The 24,549-nt window shown below is 41.3% G+C and overlaps 1 protein-coding gene across 2 annotated transcripts; it reads left to right on the forward strand.

Annotated features, from left to right (window-relative positions):
- The first annotated feature begins 2,173 nt into the window (after positions 1-2,173).
- On the forward strand, positions 2,174-22,566 carry mfge8b (milk fat globule EGF and factor V/VIII domain containing b). Of its 2 annotated transcripts, none has more exons than XM_062462136.1 (10): positions 2,174-2,343; positions 8,118-8,240; positions 8,508-8,639; positions 16,129-16,242; positions 16,758-16,939; positions 17,324-17,479; positions 17,813-17,957; positions 19,415-19,617; positions 19,767-19,919; positions 20,509-22,566. In XM_062462136.1, exons 1-10 carry the CDS (start codon positions 2,265-2,267, stop codon positions 20,650-20,652), a joined length of 1,431 nt encoding a protein of 476 aa, XP_062318120.1. In that variant the 5' UTR covers positions 2,174-2,264; the 3' UTR covers positions 20,653-22,566. The 2 variants fall into 2 exon arrangements, with proteins under 2 accessions (XP_062318120.1, XP_062318121.1); XM_062462137.1 differs by having other exon boundaries at positions 19,433-19,617.
- Positions 22,567-24,549: the final 1,983 nt, after the last annotated feature.

Raw genomic sequence — 24,549 nt, forward strand, 5'->3', positions numbered from 1 at the left:
CTACTGTGGAGCTTATTTACATACCTCTTTTCATTGGAGGTTAGAAGCTTGCATGTCACGTGTTTGCTATTTAATAATTGTATGCACATTGTAAATACCCTGAATGTTTGGGATTCCTGCTGTACATGACTACTTCATTAATTCAATCTAAAATATATTAAAAAAAAATATATCACCCATTTCTTATTTATTTTTTAACCAATTGCCACACTACCATATAGCCTACTGTATATACTATTGTTATAATTATTTATTTTAAATTAGTATCATTGTAGCTCTGAGTAATATATAGAAGCATAGGCTTTTCTCCGCCCAGCAATTATAAAAAAGGTCTAATTTGCTGAATGTATTGTTCATCCAAAATGTGAAGTTAAACTTTTGGCCACTAGAAGGCGATATTTACCCGACACTTTACGTGTATTCAGCTACACAGGCAACAATCAACACACCCATCCGTGTAAGGGTCAATTTGTTTAAGCTATCCAAACTCTAAAACCGTTGCATGCCTCCTGCATGTGGTTTATTTAATCGTTCATTGAACTCGTCAAACCGTCACTAGCATAATCAATTAAAGTATTTTATCAGTTGCTTTCAGAATGTATAGCCTAAGGCCTAGCCCACTACAAATTTATTTTGAACACATGTTGACAGTCAAATTAGTCAAACAATTGGATTTTAATCATGGTTCAGTGAAGGAAAATATGCATTGTTTTTCCTCGTTTTACATTAGGTGTTGCCATACTTTATTTAGGCTACTGGATTACACCAAAATTAAGATCTGTAAATAATTTAACAACAACATTGTGAGTCCTACCTAAATCACTGCAGCCTATAAAATAAAGCATGTTTAGTGCTGTGGCATTAGATCATTTGGCAAATATTTGCATTGACATGGTTTACTTTTCTCCAAACGAATCTCCATTATCTCCTTGTCTTCAAAACTATGTATTATTCAATTACATCAAAATATGACTTATAATATGACTACAAAAGAAGTTGGTAGCCATGATCACTTTTATGAGCTAAGATGTCCAGTGATGATATTTGGAAGATTAATCATGAGGAAAAGCTCTTTAGTTAACATCAGAAGAAAGTCTATGTGAATACTCACACTGCATTTGACAGCTTTGTTCGAAGTTGTCAGATTGTTTTATCTGCCATGAACTATGACATAAATACTGGTTCACACTTCATTAACTTGTGAAAATTGTTAGCTCTTATGACTGCAGATTTACCAGGGTCACATGGGCTCCATACTGAGAATCTAATCTGAGGTCTTATAATTGCTCTTCAGGGAAAAATGCAAAATATGCATTATGGATGGTGTGAAAATGTTTCAGTTTATGGTGTTAAAGAACATCTAACCACCATTTAGATCACATAAGCTTGTTACTAGGTTACAAACATGTGAATTATGTGCTGTCAGTTTAATTTGATATTTTTAGACTGTACCTTGGATTTTATACCACTGTACTAGGCTACAGTGTAAACATGGCATAGAAAAATTTAGATATTGTAGATTTGCTGTTGACGATAATCAATTTTTTTTAAATCCACTTTATCTTATGAATGAATGGATGGGCTCAAAGGTTATTGATACAGTAGACTACCCAGGAAGAGCTGGACCATCTTTGAGTTGATCTCAAGACAAATCTTAAGAGATGCCAGTTCCATACTCCCACACATCTTGACCAACTCTGACATATAAATGGATCTCATCTTAAGCAACACCCACTACATAGCCATCTACAATGTGCCCACATTCGTAGGCAAGGTATTTATATTTGTAATATTTTTGTAGGTTTGTACATTTTTCCATAATCAGTGACAATCTGACATAGTAAAATGAGCCTAAGCAGGTTTAATAAAATGTCAGGCCACAGTTTCTGTATTAAAAACATTCTTACTCGATATTTATGACGATTGATTTTGGACAAGATCCATTCCAAACTGTTCCGGAGAACAAAATAATTGCATTACCTATTTCATTAAAGTGTAAATGACAGTTGAAGCCCACGCCCATCTACAGTGCTATATTTACATTAAGCCTTGTTTTCCTAAAGCACTATCCCTGTTAGGGTTTGCAATTATAAAGCGAACTGTAATTGGATGAGAGCGGAGATAGGCTACACGTGCTACCGCTCAGTCGCCTCCCATCTTTCAATCTCTACAACAACCACAGCAACAACACTTACAGCAACGGTTTTGTCCGGAGAACTCAAAGCCGCAGAAGTTTTTTTTGTTGAAACATATAAGGCGATAAAATGAAGAAACAAGTTTCTTTTGCGTTTTCACTGCCACTTGCATCTTGCATTTTGTTATTTGCAATCTCAGCTGTTTACGGTAAGTAGTTTTTTGTTTACAGTTCACACACTATGTGCTGACCACGCTCTGTTGTTAAGGTTGGTGTCGGGTATGGTTGTTTTCTATGCGTGTTTTTCTCCTGAAAAAGTTGAACTCTTATTCCTGAGCATAATTGTAGGCTATTCATTTAGGATGTGTCAGGATTGTGTTCCGAAATTCCAAACCTATCTGAGTGTAGTCAACCATTTGTACTACCAACCAGTTCATTAACGAATAGCGGAACCCTAGCTCCCTGAATGAAGAAGACGAGAAAACTGTACACTGTGGAGAGACCATTGGTCGGTGGTTTTCTGTGACAGTAAATACATTTATGAAAATGAAACTTTTTTTAGCGTATCAATGGGAGCAGTAATGTCAGTTAGATGTTTATGAAATGTATGGTTTCAAAGACTTCCGTGAAAGAGCTATGGGCACCTTAGGGCATTCTCCATAGCCTAAAGCAGCCCATTATGTTTGTCCATGCACTAGTCTCATGCAATTCCGCTCTCTGCTTTGTTTATCAAATACTTGTATTCAAGGCTCCCTGGTTTTTGCTTTTGTTCCATCCAGTTCTTAGCTGGATAGTAGACATTTCAATCTGCACAGTTTTGTGACCGGTCTTGTGTCCTACTAACCAATATGCTGTTGACATTTTTTTTAAATATTATGTAGCCGACTGTACATAAAAACTCATATGGTTCACTCTCTCAAGACAAGTGGCTAGCCTAGTTTCTGTAGTGGTGTGGCAACTGTGACCAAAACAGTGAGTCACCTCTTAGGATGTGGCTTGGGAAATGCCTGGAAACAGAATCCCAGTGAAGTCTCTGAACATCCTGAAACTTATGACCACTCCAGCTGTAGACTCTGTATTTTCCCTATTAAACAAACTCAGTTAGATGTACCTTCAGCGGGTTTTGGGACAGAGATGGACAAGGGACTGAAAAGGGACAACTTTTGGGCTGAATCCAGCACTAGCGGTGCCCCACAATGTTCACAAGACATTCACCTTTTTTTCTGGGGGTGTCTTAAACTGGGAACAATGAGCTCAACAGTATGTTAAGGCTCAGCTGTTGGTTGGTCTCCTTAAGGGCCAGGATTGAGTTGAGGGAAATGCAAAGCCATGTTTTGTGCCACGCTGAGGCTGACTAGTGCAAACTATTTTAATTGAGTGTATTCTTCTGTGCATTCTGCATAAGTGCCGTTGTTTTTTTTTATTGAAGTCTCTTTTTTTGTATTAGGCTAGTGTGTGCAATAGTGAGCGGGTGTATTTTTGTTCTGATTGTGTATCCCGGTTTTGTGTGTGTGTCCCATGGACCATTGAAAAAGCTTCCGCTTGGCCCTTGCCATCTGCCAGCAGGGTTCTCCCTTCAGGGGTCTGTCTCAATTTATCTTGATGACTTCACTGTTAATGTCAACCTTCTCCAGAGGGTTTTGGTTTTTCTTGATGAATTTTGAATAGAGCCCAATCAATGTTTCATTGCAATATGGAACCTTCTAATTTGGGCCTCAATCAGTGTCTCGCGTCCCACTTTTCAATCTGTCATGTTAAATATTTTACACACCATCTCATGACCTTAGTCTAGCTGACAACCATTTCAACTTTATTCACACTTAACTCATTCACCACTTCCTTTGGTTCATCATTTGGCCTAAATACTTGGCAATTCAGTAGTTGGGTACAGGTAATTTAATGGCGCAAATAAAAATCTGTTATTACAGGTTCTTCATGCATGTTTACATGCAAGCTGTAGACTAGCGAGTCACCTCCAGAAAATAGCTTGTTGTCTATGAGTATTTTTAGCAGTCCTTGTTTATTTTGGATAGCAGATGGCTTTGGTGTTCGGGGGAAGCGCCTGAAGATTACTGAAATCTCACCTGCAGATGTAACCTATCAGGCTTACTGTACATTTGAAGGCTTGACTAGGCTAGCGTATAGAATAATTGGACTGAAGGTCACAAAAATCACAAGTGTTAGTGCCTGCCCCCAACCTGCCAGCCATGATGGGTCATCAAACCAGGCCCACACTGCCCGAAAGCTCTCATGGCCAGCCTCTTTGTGGCCTTCAGTCTCAGTGCCTTTAAGCAGTTTGGATGTGAAGACTTGTGACTCCATGATGTAGATTTGTCCCCTCAGGAGGGTTCTAGAACACCGAGTTCCCACGCCAGCCGGGCTTAATGCTTCTGCACGCCAGCATGGTCAGTGGTGTGTGCATGAGAGGGTAGAAGGGGTGAATGAACAGGCCCCCGGGATAGTTTATAGACACACACCTTTCCGGTCTGTTTGGCGCAGATTTGTACACAAACACATTTGTACAGACACACTTATATACTGATATACACAGGTACAATACACTCACACTAGCAAGTACACGCACATGCAAGCTCATGCAGAACCTGTATAACCACCAGGAATAGTGCCATCAGCTTCAGCACACCTTTGGCTTTTTAAGCTCATTTCAAACAAACCAGACTATTTCCATAAATCCCAAACCTCTTAACTTGAGTCACAGGGTGTATTTTTCTGTATACCCCTGATTTATTTTAAAACCACTTTATAACTTTGAACCATAGCAAACGGTACCTTTTTGTAATACATTGACCCAAGCCCTGCTTATCCTGTCAACAGATTACTATGGCATGCCTCTAACCCTATCCCCGGAATTCCAAACAGAAAACAACCCACCTGTCCAATTCTAAAAGAACAGTGTGTTTCATATCCGCTGACAAGTAAGCCAAACCTGTTCCTCAATGCAAAGTCAATAGGCTGCTCTTGAGATTAGGTAGTAGACAATCAGAATGATATGTCATGTACATTGCACTCTTAGCATGTCAAACACTTAGCCTACCTCTTAGCATTACCAAAATTGGAAACATTTAAACATGGATCAGGGCCATTTGAAATTGATGCTATCTTAAGTTTGTTTTCGCTTCTAGAAACCATAAATGGTTAAACCCTTAAGCCCACTCTTTTTTTTATGAAGCTCCTGATCAGATGGTTAGTCATCATGTGGGCTTTTTGCTGTGTTCCTTGTCTGGTATTTGAATATGGTTCGGGAACATCATGAACGAAGGCCTGGGTCATGACTCACCAAGGCCTAGAAAAACACAGTGCCCTGTGGCTCTGTCCGGCTCATTATAGCTCAGTATCCTCTTATAGGATTCCCATGGAGAACACATAGACTACCTTTTCCATACTCAACTTATTGCTGGATGCCATTTTTGCTTTGAGGTCAAATTGTGGGCACATTTAGTGAGGCTTCTTTGAAAGCGGTTGAAATAAATACTTGAGGTGAATTTAATCAATGGATGTGATAAGAGGGATTGTAGTTTCTCCTCAGTGTTTCCTATCCTGCTCTTAATTGGGCGTTTTGAACTTTATTGGTTGATGATCAAACAGTTTTGGCTGATTAAAATTGCACAGTTACACAATTACTCAGATGCAAGTACATCAGTAAGCCCTTATTAATTTGGCCCTTCTCTCCATAGTCAGAGGAATAAGATAATCTTATAGGCTCTAACCGTTTCTAGCGCTTTTTGTAATGCATGTTTTCATGTGAAGGCAATTCCCAAATAAAAATGGCATTCACAATTGAAATACCAAAACGGTGTTGCTATCAAAATGGACAGTTCTGTTTTCCACCCTAACACAATAGAATGGCAGAATTGATGTGATTTTGTACCTGCTAGTAACATTAAATTTAAAGTTTCTACATCAAGTCTTCAACAAAAGACAGCTTCCTCTAAAACATGTCTACTCTTTATGCTGACATGATTATAATTTATGAGGACAAACAAATCTCTTTTAAACAGCTGTGAAGGGTATTCTTCTTGAGAACTGTGGTGGTTAGACCAGTCTCCTTGCTGACCACCTTGACTAATGTGTCAGTAATTTCATTTCCTCACAGAAACCTAAGTCTGTGCCAAGACTAAATGGCACTTTAAATCCAGACTGGAAAAAATATTTTTCTTGTGTATGGAACGATCCTTGGTGACCCAAATCTTCACATTTAAAGAGAGAAGATATAGCCTAGATATAGCTTGCTAAAAAACATTTGCATGTTTCACACTGCATTTTTTTTATCAGGTTGGAATCAGTAAGGTTATTGTTAGGAAGTTCAGCAGACTTGGTTTTTGATTTTTTTCCTCCCAAGTAGCTGACTGTGTGGTAGGAAGAGGGTGTTGGCATTCCTTCTCCAAGATAACAACCAAAAACATTTGGATAAGAATATGATTGTGGTGCCTGCTAACGCTCTGTATCATAACCCTGAGAGACTGAAAGTCGGAATGCTTCCGGAGGTCATGACACTGTATATTCCAGGGACACGCATCTTTAATGATTGTTAAATGGCTAAACAGGATGTTTGTACCATAGGTTCTGTATCCATTACTCCTTTATTTATATCACACACACACACACACACACACACACCTCACCAAGTCATGGACCTTCAATACTGTAGTTTGAAATGAAAACCTTACAAAGGCTAGTATGCCAAAACTGGTATCTTGTATTATTTGCTGTGCTGTTACCTGGGAAAGTTTATTCAGGGTGAGTATTGTCAAATGGGCAATGTGTCAAAATAATGGGTGAAGAAAGTTTCGTCTCTCACTTAAGTGCCATTTTCACCATGGCCTCGAGGGAGAGGCAGGCTCTTGTCTGACCAAAAGTGATGGCTTCCCTTTTTCAGTTGCTTTCAACAAACACTTAATTTACTCTTATGACTTCCCTTTTTCAGTTGCTTTCAACAAACACTTAATTTACTCTTATGACTACACTATATGGTTGAGGTAGTAGTTGGGCTCTTCCAAATATGTAAACCCTTTTGAACTATACAAGCCTTTAAGACGGAAGACTATTTCCGTTGAAACGACACTGGTGCTAATTTGAGAGAAAATGAGCACCAGTGCTGTTTCAATGGATACGTATGTGTTTAAACATCCCGTTAGAAAGTGGGTTAGGCTAAACCTCGGCTTCCTTGACAATTATCCAAATTATAAATGTCAACTGGAGGAAATGTGCTGGTCTCTGCAGTGTCTTCAGTCAAGTTCACAATGTCTTGTTTCCCCTCCCACATTTTGAGTGTTAGATTTCTCAAAACTTTTATCTTTTTCGTTTGTTTCGAGATTTTTCTTATTGTATTTGTATTGCATTTTCCACACATGACAGGAAGCCATGTGAAGAGTAATTTCTGGATTTGGCACATCAATTAATAATTGTCAAAGACAGAATCTGGATTCTTATCAGTCAGTTACTTTCCCCATTCCTAATATTGACATAAATCGCTTCCATTTTCCATTAAATTCTGCCTTAAAATGTGAAATTCTGAATTTGAATGTGTAAACACAGACTATTCAACTACAAAACTAATTGTGGTTGTGCTACCAGAAGTATCTAGCAACTGTGGGTCTGTGCGGTACAGTAGTGAGTGCAGTGTCAGCAGTTTAGACTGGCTCAGCCAACCACTGATGTGTCACAATCAGGCCTCCCCAGGAATAATGGAAACCAAGAGCAGGCTATCATGTTTGCTCCCATTACTTTGTTGTCACCATAGACATGAAATGCAGAGCTGACCAAACCCTTGTTCTTGTCGCTTATGGAATGCTAATATTGTTGAGACATTCCAGAATTGGTTGGATTTCGTGTGTTTTGAGTTCCTTCAAGTCATAATTTATGTTATAAAGTTTTAATTTCACCACCTTCACCCTAGATGCACTGGTGGATCCCATTAACCCACCCAACACAATTCTCATTATGTTCCCTCTCCCTCCCTTAGCTGACTACTGTGAGGTGAACGTGTGCAGTAATGGGGGTACCTGTGTGACTGGGACAGGAGCCCCATTCATCTGTATTTGTCTTGATGGCTACACTGGAGACACCTGCAACGACACAGAGACAGGTAAGAACCAGTGAATCTACTTACAAGGACCAAGTCACATATCTCTGTATCTCCACTCTCAGCTGGTCACAAATTAATAATTGAATGAAAAGGTTGCCTTTTAAGCTGTTAAAAGCATCTGTGAGCTGTAACAGTTTTGTTGCTATTTTCTACACTGTCAGTTATGTAAAAAGCATGAAAGACGTGTTTGTGTAATGAGAACTTCTAAAGCTCGCAAAAATTCACATTTGTCAGGGGATATTGTCTCAACGTGCTTTGCTACCGTAGGGCCCTGCAACCCCAACCCCTGCAAGAACGATGCCATCTGCGAGGTGACTGGCCACTCGCGCCGCGGGGACGTCTTCAGCGAGTACGTCTGCAAGTGCCAGCAGGGCTTTGACGGAGTCCACTGCCAGAACAGTAAGACCTTCCCCTCCGCTCTGACCAGTTGCCCAGTTTAGATAGTAGATGGAATGTTGCTGGCAGCACATACCCACACACATATTCAGTAGGAATATATTTGCCACTCTACCACTGCTGTTAGTTATACTGTGTGCTCTTTGGGCAAAGGGATCCTTAATGTAATGCTGTGCTAACTTTCCAAAAAGGATTTTGACGTCCCTTAACTTGAACCTACTCCTACAAGCACTACAAAGCCTTAGCTAACATGACTAGGCCTATGAGATAGCAGCAAGAGACTACTGCATTAGCATTAGCTTCCCCCAAGCAGAAACCTAGCAGTTAGCATTAGCTTCCCCCAAGCAGAAACCTAGCAGTTAGCAGTAGCTTCACCCAAGCAGCTGTTGTCCTCATGGGACTGCCTATCCGGATATGGCAGTCTTCTGCTTTCAACCGACAGAGCAGTAACTCTGAAGCATGTGAACAGCCCAAAGCTGTGTACACAGAAACAGATGGTGACTGTGTGCTGTGGTACGGAATGAGGCTTGCAGAAACTACACAGATTTATTGGATAGGTCTTGATGCAACTCTTGGATCTCCAAAGTTAACACTGTTGTGTACAGTCAGGTTTTTGGTGTAATTCTCTGAAAAGGGGGCACGGAAGTGTGTGTGTGTGTGTGTGTGTGTGTGTATGCTTGTGTATTTTCTGGAACTTATTTGGACTAATGTGTATTCAGGGTTTCTCTTAGCTGACAGAGCTTAGAAGGTGCAGAAGGACACAAGCGCATGTACACACACAATCAAAGGCCTGCAGTGGTCAGCACTCTCCGTTCCCTTTTTAACTGCAAAGTCATCCTCAGCTGCATGTGCAACCTGAAACAGTTAGATAAGGTAAATGATAGCTCTGTTTCTGAGACTGTTGAGAAGGAGGATTTCCTTTTTTATGTTGAGCAACACTAGGTCCATTCGGAACAGTGTTATTCTATCTCCAAGCAACTTTCTTTTGTTTCAAATTACATCTGCCCATGGACATTCACACACGTCATAAACTTATTTGACTTTTGATAGATTTATTGGTTGTTTTGGCTTGAAAAGCCTTTACACCACATTTACACAGTCAAAATGCTTATTTGATATAAGATTACGACTGTCTGTGACAGCCACAAAACTGTTATCTGTGTTCTGTTTGGCGGCCCCCACTAGAACCCAGATTGGAGAAGCTTTTACTCTAATTAGATAACGTCTCGAGGAGCGTAGGAAAGATAATATATTTGACTGGATAAGTATATGGGTGCCCTAAGTTCTGCTCATGCATAAAGGCCTTTCATTCCTACTTATTTTAAAAGCTTGGTCGCTGTGTTGTGGCATTTTCCTTCTGTAGTATGTGAGTGTGTGTGAAGCGCAGAATTTGAGAGTCTGTGTGTTAGTGTGTGTGTGTGTGTGTGTGTGTGTGTGGAACAGCATTTTTGTGTTTGAGTATATTATAGATCATTTAATATATTAATGTACAGTATATCTGTGTTTGCATGCAGTATGGTGCAGTCTCTGTATTCTTATGCAGAATGTGGCCAGTCTGTTGTCAGGGCCGAGAGAGAAGGTCTAGGGAAAAGGACACCATAGAGAAGCTCCAAATCAGAAGTGCACAGGAGCAGTTGATAAGCATTCACCAGTTAACAGGTTGATATTGTCAACCCTCACTCAATACAAATAGACCCCCAAATATGTTTTGCACATACACACCCATAAATGCAGCAAAAGGACATCTCTTCTCAAATGTTCTATCTCTCACACACACATATTTACATTTACTTCTCACATACTTGGCACATGCTTTCATGCACACACACACACACACACACACACACACACACACACACACACACACACACACACACACACACTCATGCTCCTCCTGGTTCGATTTACAGCCCCTGGCCATTCCCTGCATGTCCCCCCCCCCTCTCCCTGCCTTTCCATTCACTTTATTACAGCCTCTATCAAATAAATAGATGAAAAGGCCCCCCCAAAAGATAAACAAATAAGGAGAAAGCGAGCAGCGGCGATGCACAGCCACCACGTCAGCGGACCTCGTCACTGTTGCCAGGTTAAAAAGAAGCAGAGGCGGAAAAATTAATTAAGCTTGCCTCAGCAATGTCACAGTCTCCGTTCAGGTCTGACACCAGCACTTCTAGCCCACTGTGTGAAATCTGCCGGAAAGCTTCAATAGGGAGGCAGTAAGGGCCGTGTCCAATGCTGTTGACTCAGTTAAGTGTCAGACAAATCTGCTCAGTTGTTTGAGATTGATGGGTGGGGTGGGGTTGGATTGGCGTTATTGGTGGTGACCTGTATTTGTTTTGTAGGGATATTTGGGGCTGTGTGTTGTTTCTGGAGGTTATTTTGACCACACCCAGGATGTGGTGAAGTAAGTTGTCTGGGCTCCTTGCCCCCTAGGGAGTGGTGTATGTTTTGTGTCTGTTTTATATGAGTGGGTGTGTGGGGATTCAAAACTGGTTTGAAATGTAGGAAAGGCTACGTAAACCGTCATGGAATCACATCATGTGTGTCATATTCAGTTCAGGCATTGAACGATTTCAAAGCATTTTAACAATAATCGTTGCACTTTATTGTCTATGCTTGAATGTTTTTAATGAACAACGTGTCTACACTTCAGCCAAGTATATGCTCATATACATTAATCAATAGTCAAATAACCCTAACCTTACCAGTCACAGATCAACTGTAGTCGCTAGTTCGAGATCTGTCATCTGTAGTAGGGCAGAAAAACATGGTTTCAACCTTTCTATTTAGAACTCCATGGTCTCTGGTCTAGGAACTAGTCTATTCTAGGAGCACCAGAGGTCCCCTATGAGCTTCAGCTAGTCACAACACACATTTCCTTTTAAGAAAATTACAACTTTTGATACATTTCAAATCGCAACCCTTTTAAACTTTTTTTTTTCTTCTCCCTATGTGGCCAGTTCTGGCAGCGTATTTCCATTTATGGCTTCAGCAGTTGAACTGACAGTATGTTCTTTAAAGGTGCAATATGTCTCTTCATTGGATTTCTCCCAAGGCCAAAATAGCACTAAGAGGTAGTCCAGACAAAAACCCATACATGAATCAGATCAGTGATCCGTTTACATGCAGGAAGAAGAGGCTCAATTCTCTCGGGTCAGTATCTCCTGTCACTCATTGGATTGTACCTCCTTGAGACCCATGGCAGTGCCAGTTCAGTTTACCCCCTCACACTACACCACACGGCCAACATACAAAAGTCTGATGTCCATACAACCCAAAGCAACTGTCTTCATACTTAAAGTTCAACTCACTCACCAGTCACATGCCTGCTGACCTTGTTCTCTATTGATTTGGGTTTCAAACAAGCGACATGAGATTTATATTGGTTTTCTTCATGCAGAGCCAAAGCTTCATGACAGAGTTGATGGCATTATTTGCAGCTTTCTAATTGTCCTTTTGTGTATTGTTCCTTTCCCTAGGCCCATGTTCTCAAGAATCGAGACTCGATGGTTATGATATGGCTAGGCTAAGAGTACATTCCTACATTGGTGTAAGATGTAGCAAGCTGATCAAGATGTCGAAAAAGAACAGAATCACACACATTCAAACACCCCCTCATAGACATCAAAGCAACCCACTCTTTGACTCCAATATGATCTGACCTTCTCCACGTGCTCCCTGGCCTCCTGACCTCACACGCTAACACAGATGCAAACACGTGGCACGTCACACCCTTCTGGAGCCGCAGACGGCTTGGATTTGGAGGCGGGGGGGGGGACGGGACGTACAGTGGAACACTTAAACAGGGGATGTTGCCTTGTCCTTAGGCCTCTGCTTCTTCTCACACCTCCTTAAGTGGATTAGGTGTCTGGCAGGGATGACGCCTGTGTTCCGCCGTGTTGTCAGACTGGTATACAGTGTGCCCAAATCCTCTTAAACCCAATTTATACTTAGGTCGCAGACACTTTTGAAAAGGTCGCCGACAGAAATGACGTCTCGGTCGACACTTTTAACCGTCGCTTAGAAGTGTCGCCTACCAGGAGAAATTTCTACTGGCGCGGATGTCGTCACATAGTGAAAAATTTAAATGGTCAGTTTCTCCGATTGATCACCTAGGCTACAAAGCGTTACCAATGTAACCATAGCTATGAATGTAACGGTGAAATGATTCTGTTTACGTCACGCGAACCTTGAGCACAGGTGACTGTTTGCCGAAGTATAAATGCAGCAGCCTGAGCGACACTTTTTTTTTCCGTCGGCGACCATTTCAAAAGTGTCCGCGACCGAAGTATAAATTAAGCTTTAATGCATTGAGAGGGCCAGCTACTGACACACTCAAGGAACAGTGTCTGTGGTTTAGCTCTGTATTTTTACACTTTGGGACAAGGTAAGTAAGTAAGTAAGTAAGTAAGATTATTTATTATATTATTATATTATATATTATATTATTTATTTATATAGCACATTTCATACAAGAATTGTAGCTCAAGGTTCTTTACATAAAATCAATAAAAACAATAAATACAAGTGATAAACAATTCAAACAAAAATTAAAATTCCAATAATATCTCTGTTCAAGAGAGAAAACAACTTCAAAAGGAGGAAAACCCTTTTGAGATAAAATTACTTAAATGCTTCGGTAAAAAGGTAGGTTTTAAGCTGTCTTTTAAAAATGTCTAGAGTGTTTGCTTCCCTAATATTTATGGGTAATTTGTTCCATAGTTTTGGGGCGTAATTGACAAAGGCCGAATCACCAATCTTCTTATGACTGCTTCTGGTGACCTCTAATAGGCCTGCATTTGATGATCACAGTGTTCTAGCTGGTGTGTAGTTTATAAAGGAGTTAGCAATGTAGCTAGGTCCTTGTCCATGTAGAGCTTTGTATGTGAGGAAAAGGACCTTAAAGTCAATTCTGAAGGTAACAGGGAGCCAGTGTAAAGTAGCTAGGACAGGACTAATGTGTTCTCTCTTTTTAGTTTTGGTTAATAATCTAGCTGCAGAATTTTGAATGAGCTGTAGTCTTTCAGTGGTTTTCTTGGGAAGACCAGTGAAAAGTGCGTTACAGTAGTCCAGCCGGCTGTATATAAAAGCATGAATTAACTTCTCTGCATCATTTTGGTTTATGAATGGTCGTACCTTTAATACCTTTGCTATATTCCTCAGGTGAAAGAAAGCTGTTTTGGTCACTTTATTAATGTGAGAGTTGAAATTCAAATCTGAGTCCAGGATTACACCGAGACTCGTCACCTCTGGTTTAAGACAGGGGGTTAAGCCTCCAAGATTCTTAATAAGCATCTCTCTTTTGGATTTGGGGCCACATAGTAGGACTTCGGTTTTGTCTTCATTTAATTTAAGAAAGTTATCATTCATCCATTTGTTTATTGCCAACAGGCAGTTGGTAATGGAATTGATGGCCGTTGCATCGTTGGGTTCAGTGGATATATATAGTTGTGTGTCATCCGCATAGCTATGGAAATCTATGTTATGTTCTCTGATTATGTCGCCGAGTGGTAACATATAAAGACAAAAAAGTAATGGACCTAAGCAGCTTCCTTGAGCAACCCCGTAGCAGTTCTCATGTTTCTTGGACCTATGGTCACCTAAACTAACATAAAACTTCCTTCCTGTGATATATGATTTCAGCCAGTTCAATACACTATCCGTGAACCCAATAAGCTTTTCCAGTCTATTGATTAGGATGTCGTGATCAATTGTATCAAATGCTGCACTGAGATCTAACAGGATAAGGATAGAGACTTTATTTGCATCAGAGTTTAGTCTGAGGTCGCTAATTATTTTGGTGAGAGCAGTTTCAGTACTGTGATATTTCCTGAAACCTGACTGCGAGACTTCCAGGATGTTATTTTCTTCAAGAAAATAATTTAATTGGACTAAAACTATCTTTTCCAGTACTTTACTAATAAATGGAAGGTTTGATATTGGTCTGTAATTTGCAAGTAGACTGTTATCCAATTTGGGTTTCTTTAATAGGGGCTTTACAACAGCTGTTTTGAAGGCATCTGGGAAGACGCGTGTTCTAAGGGATGTGTTTATAATCTCTAGCACCGGACCTGAGACACTATCAAACACTCGCTTAAAGAATGTTGTGGGTATAGGATCAATATCTGAGGTTGTGGAGTTAGATTCGCTGACAATTTTGGAAAGTTCACTAAGTGTGATACAGGTAAATGTGCTCATGGTTATGTTGCAGAATCTACTGATGTCAGTTTCGACCCCACTATTAATAATACTCGCTCTGATCAAAGTTATTTTGTTCTTGAAGAACAAAGCAAGCTCTTCACATTTAACTGCTGAGGATGGAGGTGGGGCAGGGACAGTGTTTAGCAGCTGGTCAATGGTGGAGAAAAGAACTCTGGAATTTCTGGCATTTTCTGTAATAATGTTGGAGAAATATTCTCTCCTTGCTAGACGGATGTTTTTTTTATAGGTGGTTAGTGTATCTTTGTAGATATTGTAGTGGATAGTGATCTTTGTTTTCCTCCATTTTCTCTCTGCTGCACGGCATTTTCTTTTCCTTTCACTAACATTTTTATTTCTCAGCCATGGGGAGGTTCTGCTTGTGCACTTCTTTTTGGTTTTCAGTGGTGCAACAGAGTCTAACACAGATAATAGTGCATCATTGAGGTTCTCTACCATTTCATTCAGAGTGGTGTGTGCATGTTTTGTGTTTTTGTTATCTTATCTTAAAGACTGATGAACCATATGCACTCCATACGAAGTCATGAAGTTTAATGGTCTCAGATGTTTCCAAATCTGGCATGTTAAATCCTATGGAAATGGTGTAGTTCATTTGAAATCAGTCATGTCTGCTGACTTGGGAGGACTTGACCTTTCCAAGTACATACTGAATTTTGTAGCTTGTGCACGCATGTGGGCATGTGTGAACATGTCATGACCCTGCACTTTCCTGTATGTGTGTGTGTTTGTGTGCATGTGCCTATGCCTATATACACATGGCAAATTAGGCCTCAAGAGCTCAATACCCTAAGGGCTCCACAGTGAAAGGTTTATTTTCAGTGGGAGGCTTCCTGACATTACCATCCTCTTCATCACAGGGAGACTAGTGAGATTTAGGTTTCCAGCTTCGCAAATATGCTAAACACCTAAACAATGAAGGAAATGTTCAAAGGAACTTTAGTCATGCCTTAAGTACTTGTGGGCGAGAGATTAAAAGTGAGTATTTCTTGATGCACACAAATCTCACTATATACTTTGCCAGTTACTGAGCCTTGGCTCATGGATTGGTGGAAAATGTATGAAGGTGTGGTGCGCCATCTAGGGGTGAACCAAGGGTTACATGGAATGTTTTTAGTATTTACTTCCGAAAAATACATCTAAATCATAGTGAACCTTGCAACCTATCATCTTTGTCTAGGAATATGGTTTTCTTTTCAACATGACTCTTTATGTCCTATATATATTAGATGTGCCAGGGAGTGATGGACACCATTATGCTTGTGTCTCCTTGCAGATGTGAACGACTGTGCTGGACAGCCCTGTAAGAACGGGGGCTCCTGCAGGGACCTGGACGGAGACTTCAACTGTCGATGCCCCTCACCCTATGTGGGGAAGCACTGCCAGCTGCGTGAGTGCCGTCCTCCAGTCAGACACTACAGAGTACCACTCATTCACCGTTAACCTTGGATAAGTCCAAGCTGGACTCTCAACCTGAAAATAACATTGGGATAGAATGAAATGCATTTGGCCAAATGCCAATAAGAAAGTCAGATAGGGGTTTTGTAATTAAGGTGATTAATACGTGCTTTTAGAGGACTTGGAAGCCTTTTTGTATTGGTTGAATTATTAATTTTATCTACTTATATGTTCATTTTTTATAGATAGTTATGTAGCTCATGAGCCTTCTTTTGAAACATTTTGGGAATATTTGGAATTTTTTGAAAGCCACATTGTTAACCATTTGTGTATGTAGGGTTGAGTAAAAAAGGGTTAGGGCCAAATAAAAGGGTTAAAAAAAAACGTTTTATTTAATACTGATATTTAAGCACTGTTAACAATGTGCACCAGGCACTATAAAGTAAATATTGAACAAATTGCTTATCACCGGGTCTCTGTAGGTTTTAACCCTCCTATTCCCCCCAGGTTGCATCTCTCTGCTGGGTATGGAGGGTGGCGGCATAGCAGAGTCTCAGATCTCTGCATCCTCTGTTCACTATGGCATACTGGGGCTACAGCGCTGGGGCCCTGAGTTAGCACGCCTCAACAACAAGGGCCTGGTCAACGCCTGGACCTCTGCCTCGCACGACAGGAACCCCTGGATAGAGGTGAGATGTTCGGGTTAGGGAGTGGCGACTGTGGCTATGTCTCTGCTGCAGTTTGCTGACCAGAGGTTGCATCTTTATTTGCTCCAGACTACAAATCAAGAATATCTAGATTGCTCCACAGAACAGGCAAAAAAAAAAGATACACCTTCTCTGTTTTGATGGCCCATTCTTTATTCTTATTTTTATATATATTTAATTTATATTTAAATTGTTTTATTCTTAGATTGTTTAGTTCTTAGAAATAGTTCAACTTTAGTATTTTTACTTAATTTAAGATTCGTATATGTTTAGTGTTTTGCACCTCCCTGCCACAGTAAATTCTGTGTTTGTATAACATACATGGCGAATAAACTGAATTCTGATTCTGACTTATCTCGCATTCAGATCAACATGCAGAGAAAGATGCGTTTCACGGGCATCGTAACACAGGGCGCCAGCCGCATGGGCACGGCCGAGTTCATTAAGGCCTTCAAGGTGGCCTCCAGTCTGGATGGGAGGACCTACACCATGTATCGCCTAAACGGACAGAGGAAAGACAGCGTAAGGGCACATGCTGACAACAACTAGACTGGATTTCATACCTATAAATCGAAGAGTTCACCCTAAAGTTAAAAAAAAAATTGTTGTCATGTGCATTCAACAAGGCAGTACAATTGTAAGATGCATGTATAATGCCTACTTTTTAGAAATGTAGAAAGGATCTGGGTTTTACTACACAACAGTATTTTTCTTTATTGCTCCAGTTGTTTGTGATAAAGTGAATGATGGCTACTTTTAAGAAACTAAAAATGGGTATTTAGATCCTTAGAGACATATGTAGATGTACATACACATTAGTATAAATATATATCTGGCTTTCTTCCATCACTCCAGGTGTTTGTGGGGAATATGGACAACGATAACACCAAGACAAACCTGTTTGACCCCCCCATCGTGGCCCAGTTCATCCGTATCGTACCTTTGGTGTGCCGTAAAGCCTGCACCCTACGCATGGAGCTTGTGGGCTGTGAACTCAACGGTAAACACACACACACACACACTGTCAACGTTTATTGGAGCCATTAAGATACTTTTTATAGAGTATACAAAAATCTCAGTTCCCTGTTTCTAAACAGTTTTTTTTCCAGCTATCCCAGTCAGTTCAAGTCAGTTTACACCCCCAAAAGGCATCAGAAATTATTTCCTGGCCATATGGATGTGTTTTGTGGGAGAAACATTGGCAAGAAGTCTTGTTAAGTAAATGAATCAGATTAGTTGGACTCAAATATAGAACGCGTGCGTCATTTCATCTTCATAAAGAACTGTGTCCTTGTGCAGAAGACTAAGATAAGCTGGAGTGCTTTGATGTCTTCCCTGCTTCAACTAATTTCCATTCAAAGCGTTCTTTCTTTTCATGGTGCCAGTTGCTGTTGAGCACAAATTGGCGTGGTTCCCCATAGCAGTGTGTGTGTTAAAACAGTAGTCAGGAAAGAATATTTTCTCTGTAACTGTGCTGTGTTAGTTTGTGCTTGGAGAGACTCAAGATACAAAGACACATAGCTTTGGCACACTGTGAGACAGCTTTTATATTTGCATCCACACATGTATTGAAGAAAGTTATAGCAATTTATCAGATGTTGTGTATCTATGGTCTGGCTTTTGGCAGGGTGCGCTTACATTCTGTGCACACATTCCACACACACAGAAAACATCCGACATAATAATGTGCATGTTTGTATGAGAGGCTTGATGTTACCAATCAGACACCTACTTTGTTAACAAGCTTGACTCTCAAAGCGCCCTACTTAGACATCTAGGCCTAGTTCATTGTAGCAGACAATCTGGAACATGTTACATTTACATTACATTTAGTCATTTAGCAGACGCTCTTATCCAGAGCGACTTACAGTAAGTACAGGGACATTCCCCCCGAGGCAAGTAGGGTGAAGTGCCTTGCCCAAGGACACAACATCATTTGGCACAGCCGGGAATCGAACTGGCAACCTTCTGATTACTAGCCCGCTTCCCTAACCGCTCAGCCACCTGACTCCCTCTCTGTTGGACTCATCTCTCACTGCTCAAGAGCAAAACTCCAGTTAAAACAAATTGAGATTGGATGAGATAATTTCCGATATTACCAGATTGTTGGATTGGGGTCAGTTGATATCTCCGTGTTGACATGTGGTACACAGCACTTGCCTGTGCTTGGCTCCACTAACTTGCATTGGGCCTTTTTAACTTTCCATGGGCTGAAAAACGTTTTGATACTTGCATGGCTGGTATGTTTGTATTAACCCAAGTGCTATCCTCTGACTACCACCATACTACTGCTCTGTCCATCCTGTCTGCATTCTGATCATCTCTGGATTTTTCCGTGCTTCACGTCTGGCTGATTTCGGGCTGCTTCCATGTCTGTCCTGTCTATCATACTTCTCTCTCTTGCTTCTCTCTTTCTGTCTTTCCACCTCTCTGTCTCCAACTGGTCTCACTCCGCAGTGTATTCAAACACGGCAGGTTGCTCCGAGCCGTTGGGCATGAAGTCCCGACTGGTGTCAGATCGTCAGCTGACAGCCTCCAGCACCTTCAGGACCTGGGGCATCGAGGCCTTCACCTGGCACCCACACTATGCCCGCCTGGACAAGCAGGGCAAGACCAATGCCTGGACCGCTGCCACCACCAACCGTTCTGAGTGGCTGCAGGTAAGGGTAGAGAACCCTAAGGTTGATGGAAGCCTTGTCGCTAGGGGTTCTGACTTGGTTGTCACTGTTTTTTTTACTGGGGCAGTGGAGACCCTCAGAGGTCAGTGTGTGGATTTTAATCGTTGTTCGCATCCTGCACCTATCACCAGGTGGACCTGGAGTCCCCCAAAAGGATCACCGGCATCATCACCCAGGGGGCCAAGGACTTTGGCTCGGTCCAGTTCCTCTCTGCTTTCAAGATTGCTTATAGTGACGATGGCCGAAACTGGAGCATTTTGAAGGATGACACCAAAGCAGACAAGGTCAGTTTGAGGGACTGAATATAGCACTATTGGCATATAATGACTGCACCCTTTTTCAACCAGTGTTAAGGCTTGATTTACCCTAATGTATTATCATCTGAACTTGAAGCCAAACTGTTTTTGCCGGAACAATTTAGCTTGGTGATCGTCCAAGGCCTACTCTGTTTGTGGTTGAGATGAGTCCAGTCCACTGCTTGGTTCTTATATGAGACACTCATTGAAATGCAAAATGTTTGTAGTATCATGTTTGTAGTTTGTAGTGACGCAAGTGGCTCTTATGACCAATCAAATTTATCAAAACGAGCAACTTGTCATCGTTGTCCACTTAATAAGTGCCGTCTATTTAAATCCTTTGATGATAGTTGACTTGATTTGGACCATATGTTGAGATCTTTCTAGACCAGACCCAAATTAGGTTACCTTCCAGATGTGCAGCTGTGAGTAAAATTAGGGACCAAATGTGATTAGTTCCCATACCTTTTAGAATGAGAAAGTTTGAGCAACAAAAAATGTTGGACTTGTTGCAAGTTGTGTGATGAGTGCTCTGTATGTACCTCACTTTAATAGCTTCTTGTGTTATTATTTCCAGATCTTCCCAGGCAACAGCGACAACAATGTCCACAAAAAAAATGTATTTGAGCCACCGTTCTACGCCCGATTCGTCCGCGTGCTCCCGTGGGCATGGCACGAGCGCATCACCCTGCGAATGGAGTTGCTGGGCTGTGATGAGTAGCCCCTCCCACCAGTGACCATTCCCTCCCCTCCTCGTTCCCCTCTGCCCCCTTTCTCCCCTATCCCCCTGAGCCATGCCTGCACTGCCTTGCTCACATCCCTAGAGGGCAGCGGAACACCACCATGCCGCACCACCGAACCCAGGACTGACTCGAGGAGAAAGACGTTACCCCTAACCACTGATGCAGGGTCAGACCTATTTCACCCTTCCACTAGTTCCTTACAGAAACACTGGAAGAGATGGCTGACCGTAAGTCTGCATTTTAGGGCAACCAAATTCTTCTGTGTAAGTCGGAGCTGCATCAACACTGAATCTGTCCTTTATAGTCTACGACCTTGTCTTAATACTCTAGGTCCATCCTTCCCCATTTTTTATTAGGGGAGATTTGAGGGGAGATCCAACTTGATAGGATGGAACGAATTATCCCTTTACACTTGTCATATCAGATTAGTGATTGATAATGAAGAGGAAGAGGAAGGATAGATTTTCAGAGTATTGAAACAGGGCCAAACTTATAGAAGCCTGACTGAACATGACACCCATTGCTTGGGATGTGTAGTACAGCTACACAGCCAGTACTTTTTTTTTTTTTTACACACAAATGTGTAATGTTATCAAAATACTTTAATTTTTCAATTCAGTATTCTGAAACCATAGTTTTAAGGGTTTTCTCTGATTGGGATGCTCAATATGGCAAAATCCATCATACACTTGATTTTTTTCCCCAAAAAGATGTATACTAAATGTATTTAAAATATTTGTCATGTTTATGATGTTGGTTAACTACCATTATTGAATCTTCATGTTTTGATTTTTGGATAGTGAATATTCTATATCCTGTGCAGTGAGTAGAGGAGATATAAAGCATGTCTTCAGATATTAGTTGGACTCTGAAACTATATTTGTAAACTATTGTGAACTTGAGTGCTGTCCAGAACCACCTCATTAGTTTTACCCAATTTGATTAATTTGTTTTTCTAAAGTGTAGTGCAACTCTAAAAGTGAGACGTTGTCTAAAGTGCAATGGTCTTCTTTTGGACAAACACCTCAGAATGCTTTATCCAGGTATTGTATTTATTATTAATTAACTAATGTGATAAACCACAAATGAAAAATGGTTGGAAATCTATTCAAGAGAATTGCTCGTTTTTTTTTAGGCAGAGGTTGAGGCAGAGGTTGAGGCAGAGCTACTTACATTGTATATGCTACTGAAATTCACATAATTGTTGATTTACTACACTAACTAGTTAGACTCAAAATCGCTTGCCTCGCAAAATTGCAATTTTTGGTTTTCAAGGTAGTTTATTTAACTATTTTAATTGGCACTTCCAGAATAATAGCTGAAATATTTTTGTAGAGATTGTGAAACCAAAAAATAATTTGCATATGAAGAACCACCTTCACACATTCAGTTCAATTTATGGCAAACAAAGATTTCAGCATGTAATGAAGTGTTAGTGCTGATTTATAAACAGAAGTAAAGAACTAGTTAATTATTTTCTGTATATAATATGTAATATCGTTTTTATTTTGGAATTTCATTGAAATGTTTCCAGCAGACATAAACCTATTCCATCCATCTTTGAAATGACAGTCAAATTATGCGAACTATTGAAAGCTGCAGCCCAACTGATAAGGGGAAGAAGCCAGATCAAATTTAAAATGATTCTACGGTTGCACTGCACATGTGACATGACCACAGCAATCAGCATATTCTTCTTAGGTCATACACCCCCCCCCCCCCATGGGCTTGTGCAATAAGAGTTTTGATTTAAGTTGAGGAACACACAAATGGCTGTAAATAAAAAAGAAAGGAAAAAAAGAACAATGTAAACACGGGCAGTATTCCTCTAAATGCATGTGAACTGTAACGTCATTGCAAGGTCATGGATGGATAATGTCAAACACTGTAAAATATTTGTTATTGTTTCAGAGTTATCTAAAGTCTGCATGTATTGTTTTTGCAGATTTCTTTGGGTTTATTTTAGTGGTTGATGTTGAGATTGTTCAGCAGACTCAAACATTTCCTATACTTACAGTATGTAGTTTTATATTATTCACGATAAAATCTTTTTTATGCTACCTTAAATCCCAGTTCTTTTCACACAGACCATCAAGTATTTTGACAATTGTATTTGTGTTTATTTTTTAACCTACCCTCATGTTTGGTCTTTATATCTATTGGCAACATAAATAAATAATTGAAATGCAGAACCTCTCAGCTTCTATATTTGAACCCTGAGCGTTTCAATTTCACCTACAGCTTTATTTTCACTTCGCATTTGAGAAGTATGAAATACAAAATGGTTGGCTTAAGATATGAATCCTTTAGAAGACTGAATTAATTGCAGGGATTTTCATTTCAAAAGGGCAGAGAATCTTGGGGACAATTTTAGCATTTATCCCCCCTTCCCCCTGCAGGCTAATCCCCCCTGCTGCAACAATGCAACAATATCTTAAACATTCTTATTCACCATCAGCACCTTCTACTGTAGTATGTAAGAAGCACACACTGTCCTAACCCTATGGTGTGCGCTAAACTACCAGCACATTAAGGGTAGGTCGTTGGCCATTGTATCAGTGGCATATTAGTTGCACAGCGACCTCTCAACAAACTATTTTATACTTACTAAATCAAACACCACTGAATAACATTTTCAAAATTGTAAACAATACCCTTTAATGATTTACAACAAGTTAACTGTGTCATTTTCTTATACTAATGATTTCCCTTATAATTTGGACATGCTCAGTCATTTACAGCTAAATTACAGAGTAATGTCCCTAACCATCTGTTTCAACACTAATGAGGACACTTACAGCTGGAGTGTGGATGTGAATGATATTTCTGTGTACTCCCCTGGAATCTCACCCGTAGCAAATATTGACAGACAGATTCAGATGAAGGGTGCAAGACCAGAGAATGACAGGAAGACCTGGGGACCCAAGGTGGCCTCCTCAGGAAGGATTCCCTGCACTGAAAACACACTATTTTAGATCAGGTATGTGCTACTAAAGCAAATACATCTGTATCTCAATGGAATACTGTAATTAGGAAAAGGGAAAAATAGTTGCCTCCCTGAGTCACCACCTTACCGCGGTGGAGGGGTTTGCGTGTCCTAATGATCCTGGAAGCTATGTTGTCGGGGGCTTTATGCCCCTGGTAGGGTCACCCAAGGCAAACAGGTTCCAGGCAAAGGATCAGACAAAGCGTGGCTCAAAAAACTACCATGAAGAAAACTAACAATGGTTCTCAGTTGCCCCTGCCCGGAAGCGGGTCACCGGGGCCCCCCCTGGAGCCAGGCCCGGGGGTGGGGCTCGATGGCGAGCGCCTGGTGGCCGGGCCTTTTCCCATGGGGCCCGGTCGGGCACAGCCCGAAGAGACAACGTGGGACCCCCTTCCAGTGGGCTCACCATCCGCAGGAGGGGTCATGAGGGTCGGGTGCAGTGCGAGACGGGCGGCGGCCGAAGGCGGGGGCCTTGGCGGTCCGATCCTCGGCTGCAGAAGCTAGCTCTAGGGACGTGGAACGTCACCTCGCTGGCGGGAAAGGAGCCGGAGCTGGTGCGCGAGGTAGAGAAGTTCCGGCTAGATATAGTCGGCCTCGCCTCGACGCACAGCATCGGCTCTGGAACCAGTCTCCTTGAGAGGGGCTGGACTCTCTTCCACTCTGGAGTTGCCCTCGGTGAGAGGCGTCGAGCTGGGGTGGGAATACCTGTTTCCCCTCGGTTCGGCGCCTGTACGTTGGGGTTCACCCCGGTGGACGAGAGGGTAGCCTCCCTCCGCCTTCGGGTGGGGGGACGGGTCCTCACTGTTGTTTGTGCTTATGCACCAAATGGCAGTGCAGAGTACCCACCCTTTTTGGAGTCTCTGGGAGGGGTGCTGGAAAGCGCTCCTCC

The sequence above is a fragment of the Osmerus eperlanus genome, chromosome 5 (assembly GCF_963692335.1).
Source record: "Osmerus eperlanus chromosome 5, fOsmEpe2.1, whole genome shotgun sequence".
NCBI classification, from domain to species: Eukaryota; Metazoa; Chordata; class Actinopteri; order Osmeriformes; family Osmeridae; genus Osmerus; species Osmerus eperlanus.